This window comes from Oreochromis aureus, linkage group 12 (assembly GCF_013358895.1).
Source record: "Oreochromis aureus strain Israel breed Guangdong linkage group 12, ZZ_aureus, whole genome shotgun sequence".
Taxonomy (NCBI): Eukaryota; Metazoa; Chordata; class Actinopteri; order Cichliformes; family Cichlidae; genus Oreochromis; species Oreochromis aureus.
In genome coordinates this window covers 7,110,159-7,137,609 of record NC_052953.1, presented here as the reverse complement: position 1 = coordinate 7,137,609, position 27,451 = coordinate 7,110,159, and the positions used below count along the sequence as shown (strand labels likewise).

The following is a 27,451-nucleotide window of genomic DNA, read 5'->3' as shown; positions in this document are numbered from 1 at the left end:
TTTTCTCCCCTTCAAATCAACAAGAATATATCCACACATACACAGACATTAAACTCAATAAATAAAATCTCAGATTTTTTAAAGTATTTTCCAGTCAGGAGGTGATCAAGCTTCTCACTTTTGGTTTATGCTCCTAACAACTCAGTTGATGGCCAGTTTTGGTCTCGTACACGCAAACTCACGCACAGACACAGACTACCCATCGTCTTTAGAAACAAAACAAAAAAAAGTAGGAAAGGACTCTTTGCTCTCGAACACCTTCGTCTCTGCGATCCATCTAAAAACTCCCACGTCTGTCTTCAGAGAAACAGAATTAAAGGTGACACAGATATGGCATTTAGAGAGCAGGGCAGCCACACTTTACGTACCCCACATATTTAATTTAACACATTCAAAATATTCATGTTGATTGTCTTGTTCACAATACAGACTGGTGGTCTATCAGCGGCAAATCTCTTAACAACTCTGGGATAAAGGCTCTGGGCTACCAACTGTTTCTATGCAGGAAACAAGGAAGAGAAAATATATCACTATAGATAGAAATCCACCCCATTCCCCATCCTCATTTAACCACAAAATCCCCCCAATAAATATCTCACTATAAATTTCTATGGTACACGTATTACTCTGTGTGAACTCCGCAGACATGCTCGGGTCGTCTTTGTCCTCAAGCTGTATGGAGGAGGGGGATGCAGGTTGCTACACATGCGGCGATGGGCTGGTTTGGGGCTTTCGACCACACTTGCTTTTACGTACATCCGGAAATGAGGAGGAGGGCGGAGTCTCCCTGAGTCTCTGATTAGGGACAGTGATTTAGAAGCAACGCACACTCTTTCTCACACACACTTAAATAATCGGTAACACCTCTGAACGAGAAATGGAGGAGCTTTCTGGTCCAGACAAACAGGTCCTTCAGATCAAGAGGCATGTGCAAACACTGACGCGATACTAGTTTCTGTCACTAAACTTCCATAGATCGGTAGAGGTGTGGAGACTTTGGTATGTGTGTGTACACCGATGAGCCCAAACATTATGGCCTTGAATATCCTGTTCCTCCTTTAAGCGCCGTCAAAATGTTTTGGCTCATCGGTGTGTGTGTGTGTGTGTGTGTGTGTGTGTGTGTGTGTGTGTTTGTGTTTGTGTTTGTGTTTGTGTGTTTGTTTGTTTGTTTGTTTGTTTGTTTGTTTGTGTGTGTGTGTGTGTGTGTGTGTGTGTGTTTAATCTTTGCATATTTACACAGTATGCACGTGGCTTGTCTCTTTGGGCCTCATCAGCTACACCAAGGCATGTGCCTGCGTTCCCACTCACACAAACACAAACACTCACACACAATCCTCCCCTCCTCGGCATACAACCGGGCATAGTAGTGCACGTGGGCCAATGCAGGAGTATGGAGGGCTGGTACCAGTGGAGGCTGTCAGATTCTGTTCTCCACCTGGCTGTGGTGGTTGCCTGTGTGGGGCGAGTTCTGCTCATTGAGGAGGAGAAGCGTCGTCTCGTCTGGGCCGTTCTCCGTAGGGGTGGAGTCTGCTCCCAGGTCCGTAATGGTGGTGTTACCGATGGTGGCGGGAGGCGTCTGATCCATATGAATAGTGTTGTGGCTGCTCTCGGGGGACTGCGGCGTGCTATCCAGGCGAGATGCCATCAGGCCGTTCTGGTACTGAGCTCGTGTGATCTGAAAAAATAAGGGATAATGAGAATAGTTATCATTCTTAATATGTTAGCAAACACCTGCACAGTTGTATTTCTAGCAGTTACTGAGTACTTTTAAAACTGCATGCCAACAAAACTTTTCAGAACTATATGTCCTAGAAATTTCAATTTTAAAGACCAAAGGTGTGTCGGCATTATAAACAGAATTTCTGTCTGACTTTACAAGAAATTGTTCACTTTCAGTCCAGCATGCGGCACAGGATAACGTCACTGTGATGTCTAACTGGATCAATGTAAGGATAGTGCAGGTAACTGCATGATTTACCCAGGAAACTCTGTACTTCTCTACTGACAAAGAGGCTAATGTGAATCATTTCCTTTGTTTGCTGCGTGTGACAAAATGTGGGATTTTCCCGACGCTGCAAGGAAAATGTATGTTTCTGGTCAGTCCATCTGTTAGACTTTTTCCCTAAAACCTGCATTATGGTCACTATATTGATTGTGGGACATCACCACAGCACTGCCATCGTTCACCACACTTGCTGCAGTCTTCTGCAAAGAAAGCTGCACTCTCAAATCCATCTGTATCAACTGGGAATCTGTGAACTCCATTGAAATGCTGGTAAAGACTAGAGATGGACCGATCCGATATTACGTATCGGTATCGGTCCGATACTGACCTAAATTACTGGATCGGATATCGGAGAGAAATAAAAAAATGTAATCCGATCCATTAAATATCAAAGCACCTCACAAAACTTGCGACATGGCGTAACTCGGCTCATAACCGTAGCACGTCGGAGCAGTATGCTCACGTGATAGAGCGGCTGTGTGTATTTGTAGCCTCGCTAGCAATCCGGCATTTCATCTCCGAGGAAGTTATCCCAGAGAGAAGTAAAGCAAGTGCGCAAGATCATCTGTGAATGTTTGTAAAGCATTCCCACGTTAAGCTTAACAACCGATATATGGAGCGACTGCCTCTTCTCACTCCAACTGATTAATGATCAGCTGATCGGCTTTTCTGTCGCGAGTCCGTCTCTCTTCTTTGTTTTTGGCCCACTTTGCACCAGAAAGAGGAAACCAGTGGCTGAACAACAGCAGCACGTTTAAGCTTGATAAGCTGTCGTTAGAATTTATTTAATATTACTTTCTACACCAGGATCTTTTTCTACGCAGCTGACGGCTGGTAACTGTGCAGGGGCGGATCTAGCAAAGTTTAGCCAGGGGGGCCGATAGGGCATGAACAGGGAAAAGGGGGCACAAAGACATACTTTTCTTTCTTATTCTCATTTAAAATGTCTAGCTTTTAATAAATAATTATCTGAATCTTACACCCAAAGTTTTAATCTGATGTAAAATGTATAGAAGTCCATTACTGTATATAGTAACTGTTAAGTCTAATATACCCTAGTAAGCTATAGTACTTTTTCCTTTGGGAAAGTACCATCTGTGAATTCTGCAATTCTGTTGAAAAAAGATGTTGAATCTATTTAATTATTCTTGAAAAATAATTTATTTCTGTGCATTTTTTTTTTTTTCACACTGCATCAAATTAAAGTTGATTACATCGATTAAGCATCATGAGGTGGAGGGTGGGGGGTGGTTCTCTATTTTTTTTTGCTGGAAGTTTGCAACCCTATTAGTTAGGTTGCTTAATATTTCTGCTAAGTACTCTTTAAAATACCAGAATAGGGAGGAATGTATAGGTTTAAGTTTATTAGATTGATCAGTGTTGCTGAACTATGAAATATTTTGGGTGCAGTGTATTTTTTACATACAGGTATAACAGAATAGCTTTAGTGTTGTTGTTTATTTAAACTTGAGTATGAACTTATACAAAATGCAGCAAGATATTAAAAAAAACAGCTTTATTGATTAAAAAACACACTATATCGGATTCATATCGGTATCGGCAGATATCCAAATTTATGATATCGGTATCGGACATAAAAAAGTGGTATCGTGCCATCTGTAGTAAAGACCCACACAATCATGCATTTGTGTCGGCTACACTAGGTTACCAGAACTGAGAGGAGCATGAGAAATAAAAGTAGGAAAAAACGACACCAAAGACACCATTCCAGCATCTGTGATGTTACTTGTTGCATGCACATCTGTTTGTGAAGGCAATAATGGCGAGTGTAAATCAAGTGCAATGCTTCGCTGATAGGCCAAAGCCTTATTTTTATTTTAAATGCCACCTGATATAATAATCAGAACTATTTGTAGCACTAGTTCCCAGAGCTCCTACACTTTTGAGAACTTCATAGACCCATGTCTACATATTGTAGCTGTTTACCGTCAGCAGTCAGCAGTGTCACAAATCTGCAGAAAAACTGGTAACATAAGCTCATTTTATTCATTGTATTGGTGTAGTTCCTTTAGCTTGGTCTGTTCTGTAGAGAAGAAAACATTTATGATATATTTCTTTGCAGTCATGCGAAACCAACCGTTAAAAGTGTCCACTGCGGTTACGGTCTTTGCTTCTAATGTATGATTTTGATGCACTTCTTCCTCTTCAACCCCTTTTCCTGTTCAGCAAGCTTTTCACCCAGTAAGAATGATAACAATTCATAGTCTAAGGAGTTTGCAAAGAAAAGCGTCTGGACTTCTTTAAGTTGCTTGAAGACGTTTCACCCCTCATCCGAGAAGCTTCTGTGGGAGTGTCCCACCGAGAGGGGCAATGGACCCCCAAAAGATCCTCTACCTAATCACATGAGCCAAGGTGTGAAAGTCGGTGTGGGTCACGATCAGCCAGGGTTTCGGGTGAGCTCATTGTGAAACCTGGCCCCACCCTATCATGTGATTTCCTGAGGTCAGATGGCCCAGGATGTGAGTGGGCGTTAAGGCGTCTGGGAAGGAATCTCAAAACTGGATTATAGATGGCAGACAGTTGGTGTCGTAAGCCACTGCCTCTGTTCAAAGATGGTCGCTCACAGTGGACATAAATGGCCTCTTTTACTCCTCTTTCAAACCATCTGTCTTCTCTGTCCAAAATGTGAACATTGGCATCCTCGAAAGAGTGACCTTTGTCCTTTAGATGCAGGTGAACTGCTGAGTCTTGTCCCGTGGAGGTGGCTCTTCTATGTTGTGCCATACGTTTATGAAGTGGCTGTTTGGTCTCTCCAATGTAGAGGTCTGGGCATTCCTCGCTGCACTGTACAGCATACACTACATTGTTAAGTTTGTGTTTAGGAGTTTTGTCTTTCAGGTGAACCAGTTTCTGTCTGAGTGTGTTGCTGGGTCTGAAGTACACTGGGATGTCGTGTTTGGAGAAAACTCTCCTGAGTTTCTCTGATACACCGGCTACATAGGGGATGACAATGTTGTTTTGTTTTGGTTTTGGGACTCTCCACCATTTGACCCTAGAACTGAAGAAGCTTCTCGGATGAGAGGTGAAACGTCTTCAAGCAACTTAAAGAAGTCCAGATGCTTTTCTTTCCAAGCTCCTTAGACTACGATGACCTGGATGATTGAGAACCTTCACAGAGATAACAATTCATAGCATCATCATGTTCTGAAGCTACTGCATTGGTTGAATGACCACTATTTAGATAGCCAAAGATAGTAACCAACACAAGACCATAATTCCTGCATAAACTTTGGAAAGGCTTGTTCAAACCCACTCCCCAGGAACTGGTTAAAAAGTTCAGAAAATAAATGGAATTCTAAAACATAATTTAGACTCTGGTCCTTATGATGGAAAGATTTCCCTAAAGGTTGTGGAGAAAGATCATGTGGTGAAAAAAGGCCTTGATTGCTAATTTGGAGGTAAGAAAAAAAAAAAAAAAACAACCTTGGCAAACTGCAGGTCAGTGAGGGCTCGGACGTAGAAGTCTGGTATGTACTGCTGCATGGGGATGCTGTTGTTGAGCTGACTGTTGCTGCCGCTGACCGAGAGAGACTCCATCCGGTCGGCTCCGCTCATTGAGGCTGTTCGGTTCAAGCCGCTGATATGGGATGGTGAACGAAACTCTGCAAACACCCACACACATGCAGGAAAGGTTAATAGCACCAGGTCCTGTTATGCATTTAAAGACAGGGTTGTGTGATAAACACCTATCGGGCCAACCAAGCTGTTGGCTGGGCTTGACGTTACAGTTTCAAAGCCTTTGATGGTGGAGACCTCAGAGGCACAAGATGCAGTGTAGCTTCAAATGCAGGTTAATATAAAGAATAATGAATGAGTGAGAGTGATTAGCGACACGCAATGTGTAATGGATGCACAGCAATAGCAGCAGTAACACCTAAACAGAAATAAAGTTAAACCTATGAGAGTAAAAGAGACAAAAGGAGGTTAATATTTAGGTATTTAATCCACTCTAAGCACCAAAGCAAAGACGTGCATCCTGCTGTGCTCAAAGCCAACGACATCTAAAAGTTTTCCAAGAGCACCATCAAACTTATTAAGGACTTATTAAGAGAGCTGAAAGCAATATTTGACACACTTGTTAAAAATAAGTGTGCGTCAATGTTTAAATATGTGTCACATTTCCAAGTGATAACTCGCAACAAACTGCTGAAAACCTCAAATTTTACTGTTCACTGGTTAGTCACAAATTGTAAAACTTTCCAGATGGAAATTTCCTGGACAAAACTTTCCCACATTCAATTTTTGATAAAAGAAAGGTTTCTGTGTTTAGAACAATTAATATTTCTGTGTGACAGATAAAAAAAAAAAATGACTGGACTTCTTTAATTTTCTTGAAGACGTTTCATCCAAGAAGCTTCTTCAGTTCTAAGAATAACTGGTTGAGGGTCCCACGAATTTAAGCCCTATTAAAAAATTTAAAAGATTTAAATTAGAATGAAATAAAACTGACAAAAACATAAAATACTCCCAATCAGAGCTAATCAATAATAAACTAATGGATTAAATGACACATAATTTCAACTTAAGAGCATATGACTTATAGAGTTACGTACAATAACCTCCACGGAACTCTATAAAGTGACACATAATAACACTCATAATGTAACCAGTAAAGCTTAGCCATTAGTTCAGCTCAGTTTAGCTCTAGATGGCCATAACATGCAGCATGCACCCCCCACTTCCCTCAGACTTGTTATATTCACCCTCTGCTCACTCATAGTGTAACCACAATGATGACATTCACGCACGTCATCCAGCTGATAATACTCCTGGATGTGTCATAAGCACTTCACACGCAAGCTTTACATGGAGGAAGTGGAAAGAAAGGCTCTTGGCTCTTTTAAAGGGAGAGTACCCAGCCACTGGTACAGATGTGTAGGCAACACCTGGGTCAAAATCAAAACACAAGAAGTGGAATCCTTCACTGTGCACATTAACGCCGTGGATAAAAACATCAAGTTCACCAGGGAAGACACAAAGGACAACTGCTTGCCTTTCCTGGACTGCGCTGTGCACATTGAAGAGAATGGCAACCTCAACATTGAAGTTTACCGGAAGCCCACACACACGTACCAGTACCTCCTCTTTGGCTACGTTCACACTGCAGGCGAAAGCGCATCAAATCCAATTTTTTTGACCCTATGTGACCCATATCCGATCATGGTATGACAGTGTGAACGGCACAAATCCGATATTTTCAAATCCGATCTGGGTCACTTTCGTATGTGGTACTGAATCCGATACATATCCGATGTTTTAGAAAGCGACTGCTGTTTGAACGGTCATGTCGCATTAAATCCGTCTTTTACGTCACTGACACAGGACAGACGCCAATTATCAGCGCCGGAGAAGACATCGCGAACGCTTCCTGGCCATCCAGCGTAGATGTCAGTGAAACTGTTGGGAAGACAACGTGAACATTTTATTTGTACTGTATAATCTGCAGATTCTGACAGAAATCTGCAACTATCCTTTGAAGCACCGCTCCTCTCTAAAACAGCAATAAGGATAATTATTAGGTTATTTACATTATTATGTAAATAACAAAATAACTTAAAGCAAAAATTGGGAAACGTAAAGTCCGAAGTCTTTATATTAAGGGCCATCAGTCAAACAATATTGTTTGGTCTGGATCTAAACAGAGCGAGTTGTGTGTGACGTCTTCTTTTGCGCATGCGGGCCGCTTTGAGCGTTCACACTAGAGCACGTTTGCTGTTGCGTTTTATTTGTAGTGTGAACAAGCAGACAAAAAAAAAAAAAAAAAAAAAAAATCGGATTTGATCAAAAAATCGGAATTGAGCATTAAGACCTGCAGTGTGAACGTAGCCTTTGACTCACATCACCCTCTGGACCACAAACTTGGAGTAATTAGGACCCTGCACCACCGGGCAGAACATGTTCCCTCTAAGCCTGAAGGGAAAAAGAAGGAACACACATATGTAAAGGAAGCACTTAAAACATGTGGTTATCCTAATTGGGCGTTTATAAAGTCAGCAAAGATGCACAGAAAAGAAGATCAGACACCAGCGAGGGAGGATAAGAAAGACAGACGCAACAACATTGTCATCCCCTATGTAGCCGGTGTATCAGAGAAACTCAGGAGAGTTTTCTCCAAACACGACATCCCAGTGTACTTCAGACCCAGCAACACACTCAGACAGAAACTGGTTCACCCGAAAGACAAAACTCGTAAACACAAACTTAACAATGTGGTGTACGCTGTACAGTGCAGCGAGGAATGCCCGGACCTCTACATCGGAGAGACCAAACAGCCACTTCACAAGCGCATGGCACAACATAGAAGAGCCACCTCCATGGGACAAGACTCAGCAGTTCATCTGCATCTCAAGGATAAAGGTCACTCTTTCAAGGATGCCAATGTTCACATTTTGGACAGAGAAGACCGATGGTTTGAAAGAGGAGTGAAAGAAGCCATTTATGTCCACTGTGAGCGACCATCTTTGAACAGAGGCGGTGGTTTACGACACCAACTGTCTGCCATCTATAATCCAGTTTTGAGTTCCCTCCCCAGACGCCTTAACGCCCACTCACATCCTGGGCCATCTGACCTCAGGAAATCACATGATAGGACGGGGCCAGGTTTCACAATGAGCTCACCCGAAACCCTGGCTGATTGGGACCCACACCCACTTTCACACCTTGGCTCATGTGATTAGGTAGAGGATCATCAGGGGGTCCTGTGTCCCTCTTTGGGGGGAAACTCCCACTGGGTTTAAATCTGGGACTCTCCACCATTGACCCTTAGAACTGAAGAAGCTTCTCGGATGAGAGGTGAAACATCTTCAAGCAACTCAAAGAAGTCCAGACGCTTTTCTTTCCAAGCTCCTTAAATTCACATGCAAGCTCATTACCAGATGTGTGCTATTACCAGTTGGTGTGAGTCTTCCAGTAGGGGGCCTCAGTGAGTCATAGGAAACTGTTTTACCTAGACATGTCAAGTGTGTTAGCTTTCAGGAAATTAAACTCTATAGTTAATTCTGGTTGTCTATGGCTACTTTTTAAGTTAGTGGTTAGATGTCACTTCATCAGAAAACAATAATTGTCTAAAATAATCATTTTAAGGTCCAGTAGGGAACCTTTCTTTAGTTGTATCCTGTCAACTTATTATGCAGCCACAACTGAAAACAACACCCAACCACTCACAAGTTAGCACTCTGGTGATGATGATTTTCAGCTCTTAATTTGATTTCATTTCGAATCTTTCTTTACATATAAAAGTACCTAAAAAAAAGACATTATCCCATTGATCTGTGAGAATTATGAATTCTCAACTTGCATCATCTTAGTTCTGTGAAACTGTCATGTAACAATGAAGGAGTGGATCTGATTATCTCAAGGGAGAGGCACGATAAAGCATATCCTGCTTTATTGTCTAATTTTTTCTAAATACATCATGATGGTTTTTCTAAAGGTCATCCTGATGTATTAGATTAAACTTGAAAATGAAACAGGAAGCTCATAAGGAAAGTGTTTAATGAGGTCATAGTTTCTCCCCCATACACATGCTCTCTGCTAGCTAAAAACGCGAGTGCTAAAGATAGCGATACCCCGTCCCTCCCTGCAAAAACACAATTGAAAGCCTAAATGGGAAAAGTATGAACCAATCATGCTGTTTGCCTAGTGCATACATGCAGTATAGTTTTACAAGGATTTTAGAGGTGTGGGGACAGGGATCTCTCTCTACTCATTATTACTCATTTAATGACATAAGTGTCATTTTTAACCCTTTTCTTGACTTACTGTGTTAAAAATGTGAAGGAGCATGGCTTTTGCTCAGTAGTGGGATGAACAGAGCCACTCTTTAGTCTGGATTGAGTCATTAATGACGCTGTAATGTTATAAAACTGTGCCCACGTGTAGTAAAAACATAAGAAAGCTTTAAACCTTATTTTGAGATAAAGTCACCAAACTTCATCATCAGAGTTGACTGGCAATGGTGTCCTAGTGAACATTAAATATGGCTTCCTCCCTGTTCATTTAGAAAGCAGCTGCAAAACAATCGCCCTGATTTGCTGTAGTTGGATCCCAAGTTTCAAGACTTCTAGAACGACTTTGATGGTTTCAGATTTATAGAACATATTTTTCTTTTTCCTTTATAAATGTTACATCAAAACATTTATTGAATTTCTCCTTTTTGATGAATATTTAATATTATTCATGTTTGTCTGTGTCACTGGTCACAGTGTCAAACCCTCCAAAAAGTCTCCTACTGGATCTTTGAGAACAAAACTCTGAAAATTTTAAAAGAACTACCCTCTACCTGTAATGTGGTGCTCGCACAGGGAGTCGGTGCTTTTAACAGTAAGGCAGACGAGTGATTGGACCAAATTCTAAATAACAATCACCATACACCCATTTTAATTCATACAGCAATTACAATTTTTTTCTTACTGTTCTTACTGTGCTTTAAAAACACTACAGTCTATTACAGCTATTAATATTATTTAGTCTATTTAAAACTAGTATTTTCATGACATCGTCAGTTCAACGACAACAAAAAAGAGCTGAATTAAAAGGCTCACATGCTGCATCTTAATAGCTCCACATTCTCCACTGAAAACACTACATCCAGATGAAGAGAGGTCATTGTTTTCTTTCTTTCTTTCTTTCTTTCTTTCTAAATAGCATTAGCAGTTATACTTAAAAACTCATGCAATGCCAACAGAAGACAAGCCCATCTGAAGCTATCAGGAGCAGAGTCTGCAAAGAGCAGACAGCTTAACCCCCGAGGGGATTCATGTCCCATCTGTGCATCTCATGATGTCGTCCCGTCCTTTTGAGTTTTATTTTAGATATGCCACGTGATCGTGTTATTCCCCCCGCATTCCCTCCCAGTTTAAGAAGTGTGCTGACATTTTAGTTGATAAACTCTTTGATCAACTTTCATTATTTCAAAAAATTCGATAGACGCCAGTTTCACACTCGCATCTCCTCGGTGCTACTATGAATCAATGAATGTGCAAAATTATCTTATTGTACAGACCAAAATCCTTCTTTTTCTCCAACCACCAAGTCACATTATTCCATATCTCCATCATCTGTCTTCAAGTCTTTCTCCAATCTAGTGCTAAACACTTTAAACTTACTTTGCTTTAGGCTGTTATCCATGTAAACTATTCAAAACAATTTTTTGAAAACACCCTTAAAGACACTTTTTAGACTAATAAAGGCAATTTGGGATTATTTTACACTTCATATAATTGAAATAACTGATGCTAGTACTTTTTGAAAGCAGAGCCTATTCAAATATTTAGGGGTTAAAAAAGAGCTATGGCTAATATTTGGTGTAGAGGTTGTCAAAAGGCAAGTTATTGCCATTTTGGTTACACATGTGACTGTGACTAAACAGAGCTATGAGTACTCAAACAAACTCAAACTTTTTTTTCTTTTAAATGAAGCTTCTTGGCCAAACATGTATAACACTCTAAAAATACTGGCAGTCGCTCGTGCTGTCCCTTAGCCTCCGAGTAGATTCACCTATGATAATATATGTGAAGATCCAAGATGACTTCCTCGGTTAATGCATTCCCAAGATTACCAGAAAACCTGACTTGTGACTGGGGCATCGAGTTCACTGGGTTTCAATCAATTTAAAAATCCTACTCTGCCTCGTTCTCGAGTTCACAAAGTTGGCTGTGGTAACAACGTCGCTCAGGCTGAGAGAGAAAAAAATGATCAAGCTTCGATTTAACAGATTTTTTTTCAAAAGGACAAATAACAGGTTAGTTTAAACAGAGATTAAGTTGTTTACAATGAAGTAAATTTAAATTAATGCTGGCCTACATTAAGAGAACACTGATTTATCACCTTCTTGTTTCCTCCTGCTCATTTGCTGTCCAAAATTGGAACAATAAAATGCAGACGTAGTTTGATCTGCTGTGATGGAGGTTGTCTTGGTTGATCAAAGAGTTTCTTTGCCAAAAAGTAGCTGTTATCCTCTAAATCTTTGCTCTTCTTAAAGGACAAATCTGCCTTGAATCACACAGAGAAGAAAGCTAGCGCTGTACTTGTGATCTGTGGGCTGAAACCTCAACGTGCTACACCTTTGGGCAATCAAATGGTGATGTGAGGACAGGTGAGGACTGAGCAAAACTTACAGGACTGTATATAAAAGTCTTATCAGTGATCTATTATTTAAACCCACAAAGAGCACTGCCATGAGAATTTCTCTTCTCTTAGTGATCCGGCATCAATTTGCCCAACATGTACAACAGAGTCAAAGCTAGTGCCCCCCTTTACCCATCCACCCAGTGCCCCATGTGTCCTTCGTGTTAAAGGACCCAGACATGCCGGCGTTTACCTGGCAACCGAGAGAACAGAGAAAACCTCTTAAAGGAGAGGTGACGAGGACGATGTGCAGCCACTGGGAGAGGAGAGAAGGAAGGAAGGAAGGAAGGAAGGAAGGAAGGATAGAGGAGGTGATATTGACGAGGAGAGACAGAGGGGGCAGAGGAATGAAGGCGAGGGAGGGACAGTCAGTGAGAGACAGATCTGCTTCCAGTCTGGACAAGGACATGCAAAACCAGGAGAAACTCTGCTCCACTGAAAGAATCACCACACGTCAGGTTACACTGTTTGAAGGTGAAGTGAAATTTTCAGGTTCTCGTTACTCAGCTGCTTCTGAAAGTCTGATTGATCAGAAATTTGATGAAATGAGTAACAGAAGATGACAAAGGGAAATAACAAAATACAAGCACTTCACATGTTTCGCCATCTGCGGCACTTGAGAGAGTAAACCACTTATTCTGAATATGGAACTGAAAGGAAATACAGAAGAGAAATCAGATTATTTATGTCAGATTAGATGCTGATTCATTGTGATTTAATGCGGCAATGTTAGACACACTGAAACTCAATCACCGCTCTGGGGTTTTCACAGCCTACACTATGTGGACAAAAGTATTGGGCCATGCTTCTGAGTATTTCACTCTCAGCTGTAAGTGGTATTACCACAAAGTGGAAGATAAAAGAACCGCAGCAAATCAGCCACAAAGTGGCAGACCACATGACGCTGCGGAGCAGCATTAGTGTGTACACGCTGCTGCTCTGCTGACTCGATAGCTAAGCAGTTCCCATCTTTCTCTGGTATTAACATCAGCATAAAAGCTGTACAGTCAGTCAGACAGTCAGTGGCTGAGCACTTCCTATAGGTGTAAGGTTTAGGTGGCCTTTAGCTTTTGTCCATACAGTCTCCCTGCAATGCTGATCAGACAGAAGGGGAGCTTGAATTTTATTCACATGTCAATTTGAGCACCAAAAAGCTTTTGTTTATTAGAATCAGTTAGGGTACGGTCATCTTGAAAAACTTATGTCAGATCATCAGATCAGAACTAATGAATACAACAATGTTTGAAGACAGTGTTTATTTTTATTTTATAGAGCTTCTTAATGTCTGAACATAATCTTTTGTTTTTGAACGTTTCCAAAAAACTTTCTAATTAAACCTGATAAATAATACTAAGTACTAAATAATAAAACATTATAAATCTAACCTGGCATTAATTTGGTGCTCACATTTGACACTTTACAATAATCAATAGTCATCAATACTTTTGAGTGTCATGATAAATATTCTCAAATTCAAAACATGACTCAAAATAATCAAGGGTATGGTTTTTGCAGGGTACAGGGAGGAGGTAGAGCTTGATAGGGTGCTCTCGTCCAATATTTTCATAACGCCAATGTGTGTATATGTGTGTGCGGGTGCATGGGTATGTATGAATGGGTATATATATCTGTAGGTTGTGTATCCCTTGAGGTGTTGTGTATAGATAGATATACAGATAGACGGATAGAGAGATAGAGAGAGAGATAAAAAAATCAATAATAGATAAGCTTATGCTCCTTTTTGAACATGAAAGTTGGTTTTTTTGTAGTTGTGGTTGCTTGTTTTTCTTTTGCTTTGTTTGTCTCTTTTTATTTCTATGTTGTTGTACTTTTTCTTAACATGTTCAAAATAAAGATTCAATTCAATTCAAATAATCAAGCTAAAACCAAACAAACAAAAAAACCACGATACTGAATTTGAACAAGAATGATGATTTTAGAAAGCCCAACTTTTTATTGTTGGGAATGAAAACAAAAGACTTTTAGTTCTTTATTTTTTAAATCATAGTAACACGATACTTGGTGTTCTCTCTCCATCTGGGTCCCAAAATACTAACAGAGTTATGGAAAAAAAAGTATAACATTAAATGATAATTCATTTCATATCAGAATGAATTTATTTCTTTAGTCCTTAAAGCATGTTACCAGCTAATTTATTTTATCTAAGTCTTATAAATGTACATTTTTTTGTTATATTGCTTTTCTCCTAAACACATTGAGAAAGCTCGGTTTGAACCCGTTCAGCCTCACTTAATTTTAGATTGAGTGTATTTATCCTGGATTATGTAAAAAGGGTTCTGGTAAGTTGTCTAGAGAGATTTTGTCTTTTTTGGAGAGCTCTGTTAAGCAGGATGAAATAAACTGTCAAGCTTTTTGATGCAACGTCCCACATCTGTCAGATCAAGCTGCTATCAGGCTGATATCTTGTCTGACCCCAGCATCGAAGGTGAGCACACCGAGATTTTCCCCGCAGATACTGAACAGATGTGCTGCAAAGACTGATGCGGCACGATTGAATAGCAGAGAGATAAGCTGACAACTGAATACAAGAAGAAATAGACACTGTGTATAAAACTGGCAGAGAAAGGAAGGAAATCTCGAATGAACTGAAAGTATGAGTTTATGAGACACTGTATTAAAGGGAGAGAGGTCAAAAGTCATACACAAAGCGGTTTCACAATCACTGTTGCAGTCATTTCTCCTTTCAGATACATGTGGTATGGCATGGCCTCCGTGAACCCAGAACGTTATTTTTTTAATGCTGAATACGTGCAGAAAAACTCGACTTTTGATAACACATGGTACAAATGAAGACATAGTTCCTGCTGAAGGGACGTGCGAAACGTGAGCGTGCATTAGATGTTTGTAACTCTTAAGCTACATGAAGTACGTGACCTATGGTTACTACTACTCAGATTACTCAGATTTGTTTTTTGTTTTTTTTTGAAAAACAAATCTGAAAACTCGCTGTTTGTCATACGTGAAATCCTGGTAAATTAGTAAGATAAGATAAAGGCCATCTTATCTTACTAATTTACCAGGATTTCACGTATGACAAACAGCGAGTTTTCAGATTTGTTTTTCAAATTTGAAACATGTAATAAATTACTATGAGGTGCACCAAGTGTTTATGAACAAATTATGTGAATACAATGAAAATGTCTGAAGCACATAACGTTTGTGACTGTGTGCATGACAAAAAGCAGTAATAGAAACGTGCACAAATACAGTTTCCTATTGTGACACATGATGGTTGACATGCCGCTTTCCACTTTCCCTCCAGCCAGCCAACAATTTTAATGACATTAATTTTTTTTTGAATAATAAACAATTTAAACTGTCTTCATGCATCCAGATCAGTTTCACTGGACTTTGGCACAGATTCCAGAGAGGCACCAAATGTCAATAGAATATTGGTATTGGCCAATATTCACCATATTTATTGAATTGTCAGTCAGTATCTGCAAATGAGAGAGCCCATCATATTTATCTGTTATTGAATCAGTTGTGCTTGTTTATGTTTAAGTATTGTGTGGTAAAGAGCTTAAAGTCACGTGGGAATAACCTTCAACACTGGTCAAGGTGTGATGTTTAAACACTGGTATCAGCACACATTGGTGCATCCCTTATTGACTCTAGGAGGCTCTCAAATCTGAGACTGCTGTAACGTATCGGACCTGCAGGTGATTCACTGATTGAGATCATTTTCATACTCAGAACATTCAGTGACCTCTAGTGTCCTGATGTTGGTGGTGCTATGATTCTGGAAGACACCTCTCCCATCAGTCTAAAGATGTTTCAATGTAAGTTAAAGGTCAGCGATTTGCAGTAACACAAACCATGGTACCAAAAAGCACTCCTCACTATAGTTTCACAGGTTTATTTTTTTCCTTTAAATTGGCTCCAGTCTGTATTTTACGAGCCCTTTGAAGTTGCCAACTGTAATGTTTTAAATTGTGCACCAGGTGGGGCTGGAAGACTTCAAATTCCTCTTCTAGGTGGGAATAAAGTGCAGGAATCTGATTGGTGACATTTATATGTATGGGGTTTTTTTTTTCTGTTGTTGTTGTTTTGTTTTGTTTTTTTAAATGAGACTGAATTTCAGGAATCTGGGGGAACTTGTAACACGGGCCAAAGAAGACTACTGTGTACTTTTATGTATTTTTAGATGCTTTTTCTTTTTTGTCCCTGTAAAAGTTTACACTTTGCTCTGTAGCGGTTCCTTCTTGCGATTTAATTATAACTAATAGAAAACAAATGTAACTGTATGTAGTCAGCTGTTAAATGTATTTAATATTTTTTTTATCATGTACTTCATATGATAAGCAACATGCTGTGTTGCACTAAAACAAAGCACTAAAAGAAATCATGGGCCACAAAATAATGTTGCAAAGCTGTCCGTCTGTACCAGCTGAGATCTTGGTGTAATGCTCTTTGTACGTGTGTAACATACAGTAATGTGTTTTGGACTCACCCAGTGTGGGAGCACTGAGCGCCATGATACCATAGTATGAGAAAGGTCCGGTCTCAAACTTCATGTTCTCATTTCCAGCCTCCACCTCCACTCGACCCTGCAAAAACAGGACAGACGTTCGTGCTTTTTAACAGTTAAGGCTGCAACAGTTCATTCCTTCTGTTCATGTGGATTTACTCTGCAAAGTCATCCTCAAGCCTTGTGCTGAGCCACATGCAATATTTCAGAACCAATGAAAAATTAAGGCAGACATAATAGAAATAGGTATTTTAAATAATCTATTTAAATGACTGCAGAATTTCAGAACATTTATGTTCTTGGATTTCAGCTCTCCATTTAATCTGAAGCTAGTGTTTCTGTGCCAAAATAATACAAAAGAAATTCTCGAAGTTCTTACTCATTTTGACATAAATCCAGCGAAACATTACGTGGCTCTAAAATTTACATCCCTTAAGTCATGTAAATGACTTGAGGCATGTAAATGTTCTGTAGTGAACACTTTGGGGCTGTGCATATCAGACAAGGTCATATCCTCATGGCAGAACTAAAGTCTCAGCAAACTGATTAAACATATGTGTGGAGAGAAGGAGAGAGAGTTTTTATTTAAGAGGCATTTATTTATTTATTAATATCCCTGTTCTCGCTAATCACAGGCTAACAAGTCCCTGCATATGCTGTAGTGTCCTTGGGTAAGACGCTACCGCCAGTGTTAGTTATATAATGACACAGCGGTGGTGTGTGTGTGTGGCGCACTTTAAAAAGGTAAGAAAAACGCACAATAAAGTTAAAAAAATATATACATTTTACTTTGATTTTGTCCATCAAGTATTTCAAAACCTTATCCATTTTCCCATCATGTATGACAATAAAAAGGAAGAATTCCTGCTGTTTAAAAACAGACTCACTGGCTATGTTTGGTCATTTTGATTAAGCATATTAATGGAGATACTGATTTACTTCCTGCTAATCAGTCAATCCTTCTTCCTAATTAAGCCCTAAAGCACTGGAAGATCACAATTTCTGCTGAGCAGCCCTGACTTTTCTTTTCTTTTCTATGGAATGACACAATTTGGCCTCTAGAGGGCGGTGCAATAACAGGTGAAAAAAAAACCCATATAGCAGTTATTAGTGACCATCCTCAGGAGATGCTTTGCATCACTTGTGGGAAGAAACGGGTTTACTCTGGCCTTGATCAGACGTCAATAAACACTGTGAAACATGATACACATCTGGCAAAGCTGCTGTCTGCAGAGGGAGGGTGTGATGCAATGGAGAGAAAGGGGAGTTAGCGTAGCAGAAGTTTCTTTGTAAAGAGAGATGGAAGAGAGATTAGGGGCACACAGAGGGAGATGGAGGGATAAGAGGACAGAGGACAGGACAGAAGGGGGTTAAGGAGGCCTCTGTGTTGGAGGCAGTTGGCCCGGATCGTCCTGCTGGAATGTGTGAACTGCAGCAACAACACAGCACAGTTAATCCATGCTGCCATCCCTCCTTCACTCCACACTCCCACCCCGCTGCAAATGGACTGAGCTGATGAAAACATAACAGGTGGTAAAATAAAAGGACGACAAAAGAAAGAGATGGGCAAACAGGACAGAGGGTGGGCTATGCTTACAACAGTGACAAATACAGCAGGACAATTAGCTTAGGACTTAAATTCTAACATCTGAATGAGTTTGCTGTTAAGTGTTGATTAAACCTAATTTGAAATTTTTGTGCAGATTTTAAAGCTTCCAAACACAGCAGCCATAAAATCTGTTATATCGTTGGCTAATATTTCAGTTTAATGTTCAAATGATATCAATAAAGTGTCAACTTTACCAAAAACAGAAGGTAAGCACTGCTCTAAAAATGCAGGTTTGCAGTCATGTTTCAGGAGTCTGTTAAGGATTTATGTGGATAAAAATCATCAGCATGTAAAACCTGCAGACACAGATTAATAACTCAGCAATCAATATCATAAAAACTGAACAATCAAAAATTATTGTTTTAACTGTGAATTTCCCCTTAAGACCTCCTGGTTCAGCAGAGAGCAGCCAACAAACACAATTAATCCGATATAACCATCCATTGTGCTATTTTAGGGCGCGTGCCAATTTAGAAACCTGGCTTTGTTGTTACAAGAGAGGGAGAGGGAGAGGGAGTGTATCCGTCACTGGAGTTACCAGGTGGGCGGTTTCAATCACAAACTCTCTGCTGAATTAAACTCACAACATCGGCCCGCAGCATTTCACAACTGTCAAAAGTGATCAGAACAAAAATCTACGCCACAGCTCGTCTAACACTCTAGAAACAATTAGGACACCAACCACATACAACCTGATTCGTGTATCCATATTTAGCCTTGTTTACCTTTGTGAGGTCTCGCTCTTCCTAAAATAAACTGTTTGCTCTCAAAAAAGATTATTTCATCATTGCTGTGCCACTTCTTTATTTAGTCTGCAAATAATTACATGATTAATTTGGTGATTGAATTGATAAAAATGCGGATTAACATAAACATAGATGAGAGAAAGAGTGAAAGAAAACGGTAACAGCAAGATATACATACACACACAAGAGTACACAAACCACGATTTGAGGTTAACTGGGTTAAATTAGTTACATATGGTGCTGACGAACTGAGGTGCAGAGGGGGTAACATCTAAAGGACAATAAACAATGACCAATCATCAGCTGACCTGTCAGGTGATTAATTACTGTACACTTTGTTTTCTTGCTAACTGCAGCACAGGGTGACTAGAGGTTCCTCTTTATCTGAAACTGCACAGCATTTTTATCCTTTTCCCCATCCCAGAGACAATGTGCGACTTTTTAATTGGCAGACACTTTTCTGAAGTATAGCTTTTAACCATGACGCCATCATATGACTGATAACTGCAAATAGTGCCAGCAGATTAGCAGATTTGAGCACAAAGAGATGAAGGTGATAGTTTTCACACAGCTGAATAAACGTCAAACAGAAAACTGATTAAACAGAAGTGTGAGATGGTCGAGAATTTACTCCAATGTCCTGTTATATATTACGGAGCAAGGAGGAGACGGCTGAGTTTATTAAACTCCACCGACACAGCTGGTGACGCAACTCTGAAGGCTGGACCGTCCCATTTCACAGCTTCGCACTTCGGGCCTTCTCGCTCATCGAAGGACCTGGCCCACGTAGACCGTGAAGGAGGGGTCCTTCGAAGGATGCGGCCTAGGAATTGGGACACAGCTAAGAATGGGAAGCTACTTTTTACAGTGTGAAACCACTGCTTTCCCCCCCCCTTTTTGCCAGACTCATGTATTTTTCAGTTCTACACATAAGAAAGTATAACAATAAAGTACAAGTGGTTCTCAAAAGAAACACATGGCTTAAAAAGAAATGTGACACTTCGTGGATGCCAAAGACGAGCAGCAGTTGCAACGGTTATTTGGATCATTACGGTTTATTTGCTTTATGCTTATTCTATATACTGAATGAGGGTGTTGGGAAAGTTTCATTTAAAGAAAATATATTTGTATTTGTTGTACGAGTTTATTTTTGAAGTGGGGGTGTCCTGACAGTGACCTGTCTGAGTGTATTCCAGTTGGAGTTGTGATTAAAAAACTACAAATTAAAGTTTCACACTCGTGTATCACACAATTGCCTAACAAGTGAAAGATCCCGTGTTCGACCCAGGAGGAGACATGAATCCATTTAGGGCTGCATTAGCGGAAAATCAAACATGCAGCACTACCTGCTGTGGTGACTCCTTGTGAATAAGGGAGCAGTCAAAAGTAGCTTAAATACAGTTACTGTTACAGTAGGAGATAAAATGGCTGTGCAAATGTTAAACATGTTTAGGTGACTGGTATTCAGGTACAGTCACACCTTTAGGCTTGTCCTGGATACTCCCACATGCCTGCACGCTACAGTTAACAAGCCAACATTAACATGTGATGCTGTTTGACCTTTTAGATTAAAATTTGTATTTCAAGAACATACTTTGATTTTGCCCCCATCCACCCAAACTACATTTCCCAAATCAGGACAATCCATCCTCTCAGTGGGTGAGGTATTCATTTTAGCTTTATTTTAAAGGCTACGTTGACTTGGCACGACTCCCTTTGGCAAAATGTTCTGGTCCAAATTTGTCTGGTTAGAATCATTCACACCTGCTCACTGCACCCACAGGCTCCTGCAGAGTAATCGGAGGTCGAATGCCTTAATCAAGGACAACCCGCTACTGAAAGACGAGCAGACATTCACTGCAAGCCTCCTCTCACTGTTGTCCTTTACTGGCAAGGCAGAAAAGAAAACAAACAACCACCAGGAAGATTCGACATTCCTCGAACAACTCCTCTACCGTTGCCCCACAAGTATACAAGGTTTACAGTAGCGAGACTTCCTTCTATGACCACTAATGAAATTGTTAAACCTGCTCTGCCACTAGCCTCTTACAAGTATATCAGAGCGGTGAAAGATGTCAATCATCTCCTGGCATGTAGTCATGTCTGTGTGTATGCGAACACTGGCAAAGGTCAAATAGCTAGCTTGAAACATATGCACGCTAAAAACAAAACAAAACAAAAAAAAAACCAAACACACATAGAAACATGCTGAAGCTTGACGACAAGCGACCCATTTTCCTAGATCTGCACTGACAGGCGTTAAGCAAAAGCACAGTAATGACATAACAACGTCATGAAAGCAGAGCACTTTCATTAGCCGTCTACCAGTGATGGTTTATTAGGTATGTGAGAAGAAAGTTTTTCTTAAAAGTCTCAGATCTGCAGTAAAAAGTGTCTCAAACCTTCATTACAAAACCCACTTAAGCTCCTCTATGAGATAAAAGCTCAGACTAGCTGCTGTAGTCTGCCCAAAAACAAAGTGAACCATAAGTGACCCTAGCCTTGTGGTGATCAAACCACTGAAAATACATTTTAAGGGAATTAACATTATTTTTTCCAGAAAAAAAAAAAAATCTTTAAATGCTGTTGTGAGCGCACTCTGTACTATTAGGAACTATTTTCTCTCTGCTGTTTATCTTTTACATATCTTGATACTCACTGGACTTCCTTAAATCAAATTCTTTGACACAGGTGAATCAGTCTTATCTGTCCTGTTGCAGAAAATGTTTTCTTTCTGACTTCCTTCATTGCTCGAGGGCTCTTAAGAAAGGCTCAAGGAGTAAACCGGCGCACTGCTTTAAAACACAAGGGAAACATGTAAGAGTCTAATTGTAAAAATGAATGCAGCACAGAAACAGTTTCATGCCGATCATCTTTTTTTAAATAACCAAAACTGTAAAAATTACCAAGTTACTGTGTGAAGCAAACCATTATTTCAACCTTTATTTAAAAATCTAGTAGACGTCCAACTGGAAATTGCAGTCAAGCTGTGGATGAGGGAATTATGCATAAAATATGTGTATATTTAGCAGACCTGCGAAAAAGGCTGAAAACATTGGGCTTGAATATTTCTCTCCTAAATATTAAAGTTTCAAACAGCTAGTAAATTTTCCGCCAGCTTCTTAGAAACTAGCTGAAAATTAAGCCCCATCTCAGGCTAAAAGGAACTTCACTGAAGATCACCATTCAAGGAAAAGTTTGGAATAATGGGATTTCAAATCTTCAGAATTTAGAATGTCTGATCCAGTATTCGTGAAAAGCGACTTTTAAATAATGATTAATTTTTGGTATTTTACTTTTATGTTCATTTGTTTTCTAGTTAATATTTAACACCTTGTCCTTTCACCACATAAATGGAAACCACTTTGATTAAAATTTTCTTTACACATTATCCCTGAATGACTGACGAGTGATACTTGAGGATAAAAGGAAAAAAAGGTTTCCTATAACAGTTACACACTTCTTTGTCTCAGAGTCGCCTGTCGCTCCAAAAGGACAACAGAAACAATTGTCACTACACGGAGCTCTCACAGGCCATAATTCATAAACATACACATCATATGGGCCTCACTGCAGAAGAATGAAACCCACAACACAATGTGTTAGTACACCACAATTTGCTTTAGTTTCTAATAGAAAGCTGAGGGTGGTAATAAACCTCAGAGAGCAACACATCTCATACTCATTTCTAACTAACTTTGAGCTGTTCAGCTATTCAGCTTAAAGTTCAACGTAGGTGTGTTTTCTGGTTGTGTGTTTTTGCTGAACTGTAGGTGGGTCTTGGCCAAAGTTCAAGTGGCCACGTTAGGACTCATCAGCACTGTGATATTTGTCAGTAACAACAAGTTATACATCAAACCAATCTTTGTGTACTTGAATGATCATTTATGTTGCGCTGCGACTGCTAAACAGGAAGGAATTGCTTATGAGGAATTTTCTACTTCAGTGACAAAGCATAGCAACGGCAGTGAAAGAAGAAAAGGCAGTGTCAAGGAAGCAGGACTTCAAAAAGAAAGGAGGAGTCAGTGAAAGTATGACAGCAGAGCATTAAGAGGTTTAAGAGAGCAAGGTGAGAGAGGATGTCCTGGTACAGAGTTGAAATGAGGACCTGATGTCACTAAAGAAACATTCTGAGGACCTTAGAGGACAGACAGACAGAAGGGGCTCAGGGAAGGGCAGCCATCTGCCGTGAAACATTTAAGGTTCAGGAAAGAGAAGCAAACAGCTTCATATACACACACGGCGAGTGGAAGCGTTTAGTCAGAAATCAGGGGAAGCCCCGCAGCAACTTAAGTCTACAGCAGCGTAACTAAGGGATGGCAGAAGTCACCCAATGCAGCTCTAACTGTAAGCTTTAACAAAAATGAAAGTTTCAAGCCTAATCTTAAAAGTAGAGAGGCCTCCTGAACCCAAATCTGGAGCCAGTTCCACAGGAGACAACCCTCGTAGAGCAGAGTATTTATAAAAGCCTAATATGAACTATATCAACAGTTTATTTCTAATTAGCTCTTAGTTTTGTACTACCTGCTTTTGTTTCTTATAGTCAAGGAAAATCATTGCTGCCATCTCCACCCTCACTCCTTCTTTTACACTCTGGGATAACATAATGTCTCCCACAAGAGAGACAACCAATAAACAATATTGCAGCCATCTAGTCACAAAGAAGAAGGCATCCCTTAGAGCAGAGGTTCCCAAAGTGTGGGGCCCGCCCCCTAGGGGGCGCAGAGCCATTGCGGGGGGGGGGGGCGGCGGTATGAAAAGAAAAAAAAAAAATAAGAAGAAAGCCTGGACAGTGCTAACACGGGGCTTCCACACAAACGCAAAGCAGGAGATGAAGCATCGCCAAATATGTTTCCAAACCAACTTACTTCCAAGTCAAAGACTAGAAAATATGGTGAAGCATATCTTCCCTTTGGCGTCACCTGCATTAGTTTTCCCTGCATTGGGAGCACGTGCTGGGCTCTCCAAATCACGGACAAACAGTATCCCACATTTTTGATTTTTAGTTCACAAACACTTGTTGTAATGACTAACTACTCCTGACATTTTGGACATGTTAGCTCTTTATACAGTAAAGTTACAGCGGGATACAAATAATATCAGGCTCATCCTGCCACGATTTGTTCCCCCGGTCCAAATCACAGACAAACAGTATCCCACAGCTGTTTATGTTTTTGAACCCAATTTGCACAGAGAGACATTTTTTGAAAAATGTATTGATAGCAATGTTGAATATTATTACACAGGAAAAAAAACAACTACACGTAAAATAATTACACCGTGACGCCTCTGCCTTTCTAAATGGAGGGACAGTAACTGTGTGTGTATATGTAAGCGTGTAAAAATTGAAGTGCCCACTGCCTTAGAGTAGGGGTGGAATTGTGTGTTGCAGTCAGAATGACATTTACCTTTCTTTATGTGTGACTATTACAACTCTGGAAAATAGATTCATAGGCAGAATTATGGCGATAAGGACCCAGACTGTCTGAGGATCCTTCCTGCTGTGTAGGTTGCATTTGTGTTTGTGTGAAGCTCAGTAGAGCCCCTGCAGAGGTCTGAGGATTCACTGTCACAGGTTTGTTAATAACTTATAACAAAGCCTGCAGGGGCTCTGCCTCAAGACACACACACCACCTGACACTGATTGTGTGTGTGTGTGTGTGTGTGTGTGTGTGTGTGTGTGTGTGTGTGTGTGTGTGTGTGTGTGTGTGTGTGTGTGTGTGTGTAAGAGGGAGACTGTGGTTGTGAGCTTTCACGTGCGAGGCCTAGTGTGTCCTGCCAGCCGCTTGTGTTTAGTGGTTTGTGAGCATGTGTTTGTCATAAAATGAACTGCTGATGTCAAACTGAACAGTTTCCTCCAACAGTTTGTGCAAACTGATTGACTCACTTACACTATGGCACAAAGACACACACAAACATTTCCTCAGTGGGATTTAACAATGTGAGTCAGTGTCAACTAATAACAAGCTCAACCCCAGCCTAATGTGTCGATGGTGTAGGCTCCATCTCTCTCACACACACACTCACACACAAAGATTGCCTCCTTTTAAGTGCAGGAATATTTCTTATTCTCACAGGACTCCATTTTTCCATCTCTTGTTCACAACAGGAAGGAGCTTCTCTCTAATAATGATGTGATGTAATTACCCTGGAATGTACTGCGTGTACAGCAACTGTGCTTATATGACTTACCGATGTCTAGTCTACATTTCATAATGTCAAAAACACTGATTTTATCTTTTGTTTTAATCTCATTTTGTCTTTGTTCTGTCCACTTTAGAAACTAGTTGACCCCAGTCTGTGAAACAAATGCATAACAGAGGTTTCTCAAAAATAAAAATGATCAAACCTCTTGTACAACATCAAAACATAAGTGGAAAATTTATAATTGAAATTAAATACCATCTAAAAATGTTCAGATGATGCCTGCACATCTCCTAAAGCTGAGTGAACCCTGTGAACACAACAGACATCGGACTCAGGCTGCGATACTGACCGTTTTGTGAGAATCACTAAGCATCTTTATAGATGCATAAATCACTCGGGTCATAAACAAATAGGCTGCCTGCTGACAGCAAGGATCACCAACAGGAACACACACACATATGCAAAGTAATCATGTGGACCCTATAAAGGAGTGGAACAAGTGCAGCGAATTATAATATCTGAGGTTTTTTGTTCTCGTGAGTCAACCGCACACTGGATGTTGATGTAAACATAAGAGTAAAAAAAATAAAAATAAAAATCTAACGTCTGCAGATAAACAGAGGTCAAAGTATGTGCAGTGAGTCAATCTATGAAAACAAGCAGCTCCCCTTATCTAAAGACGTCACAAACTGTCATTGGACTCTGCATTTTGAAGTCAGAAGTGACCATATTTGGATAAGAAGATGGTTATCAGCTAAGGCAAGCAAGCTTGGTCAATAAGTCTTTTCAACTGCTGAAGAACAATAATAAAATACTAGAATTTTACACACAAAAGCAAACTTCATGGATGATCTCAATGGTTCAAATGATTAAAATGAAACATCAACCAACCCCCCACTTTAAATCAGGCTATTTTAATATGGCAGTCTATGGGGATTCGCATTTAGGGCCTGCTTCAAGTGGCCATTAAGGGAACTGCGGTTTCTGGCACTTTACAGTCTCATAAGTTTCCGTTTGGTTCAGCTTGTGACTGCACCAAGCTAAAAGGCACACATTATTTAAGGGGGTTTAAAAAAAAAAAAAAAAAAAGCAAATGCAGAATCGTATTAACCTCCTTCTCAGGTTGCAAAGACATGTCAGATTGTAAAAGGGAAAATGACTGTCTCTGTCTTGCTTTATAATCTCAGTAAAACATTTTCATGAGTTTAAAGTCTCAAATGTTAGTTGCAAGTCTTATTTAGTATAGCACAATGTTCATTTTCTAAACTTTGGTCCCATTTAGAGCAAAGTAGACAATAAAGCACAGCATGCTTTAGGCTAGACCTACGCTGAGACTGGCAAGTCACAACCACATGAGCACGTAATATCCTTGGTTTCTCAATCAGACCAACTCCTCGCTTGCCGCATCTGGTTTCAGAAAACCATTATGGCAACTCAAGACTTCAAAATGGGACTTCACAGACCAGTGGGTGATCTCCTATGTCCTGCTTTTTATATTTTATATAGTGTGTATGGGATCAACTATAGAATTTGGTGTTATGTACTCTGTATTGCTTAATGAAGGCTTGAGCCAGGAAAGCCCGATGTGTCACAATGTGTTGCATTTTTATTTGGGCAATAAAGAAATTAAAGCGGAACCCCAACGAGTGCAAGCCATTTTTTTCTCTTTATGCTTGCACCTGCCCATGTTTTAGTGTGGATGTTGCTGGTCAAGTAATCTCAGCTCTTTCCAAATCCATATCCCTGCATTATTTTTTGGTAACTTGAGGCAACCCATCAAACTTCACAAATCTCTGTTTTGTGTTTGCACACATCAGAAAAGTACTGTACTGTGTACTGTGGGTTCAGCATTACTGCTTGTTCCCTAGTTAGAGGCTTCTGTGGTATCTTCCTATGCAGAAACCAGAGGTGGAAAATTGTAAGCCCTGCATGCTTACCGTAAATGCCACCGACTTATTCCACATGTGGGGTCCACAAAAGCTACAGTATCCGGCCTCCCACCGGGAAAATCTCACAGAGGAGAGTGGAGGGGAGAAAGCTGAAATAGATCTCCAGATTAGCGAACCCTGCTAATGACTGTTTGGGAACAATGACATAAACAATCTCTGGGAAATATGTGTGTGTGAAAGAGTGACATTAAGACAATGAAGCGTAGTTTTCCCACCCTTTGGGATTTGAGTGCACGTCTATATGTACACAGAGTGAGTGCAGCAGATGTGCAAAATCAGGGCAAGTTACTTCTTTGTGCGCTACAGCATGAACGTGTAGAGGGAGGCGGTTTTCAAGTTGAAATGGGTGTGTCT

At 40.2% G+C, this 27,451-nt stretch overlaps 1 protein-coding gene across 1 annotated transcript in view; it reads right to left on the bottom strand.

Annotated features, from left to right (window-relative positions):
* Window positions 1–331: 331 nt before the first annotated feature.
* Window positions 332–27,451, bottom strand: part of LOC116313582 (metal transporter CNNM4) — a 51,325-nt gene continuing 24,205 nt past the window's right edge. The window contains exons 5-7 of the mRNA XM_031731333.2: window positions 16,629–16,725; window positions 5,450–5,628; window positions 332–1,675 (exon numbers count right to left, since the gene is read on the bottom strand). Of these exons, the coding sequence (XP_031587193.1) occupies window positions 1,418–1,675; window positions 5,450–5,628; window positions 16,629–16,725 (534 nt within the window). The 3' untranslated portion in view covers window positions 332–1,417. The remainder of the gene's footprint in view (window positions 1,676–5,449; window positions 5,629–16,628; window positions 16,726–27,451) is intronic.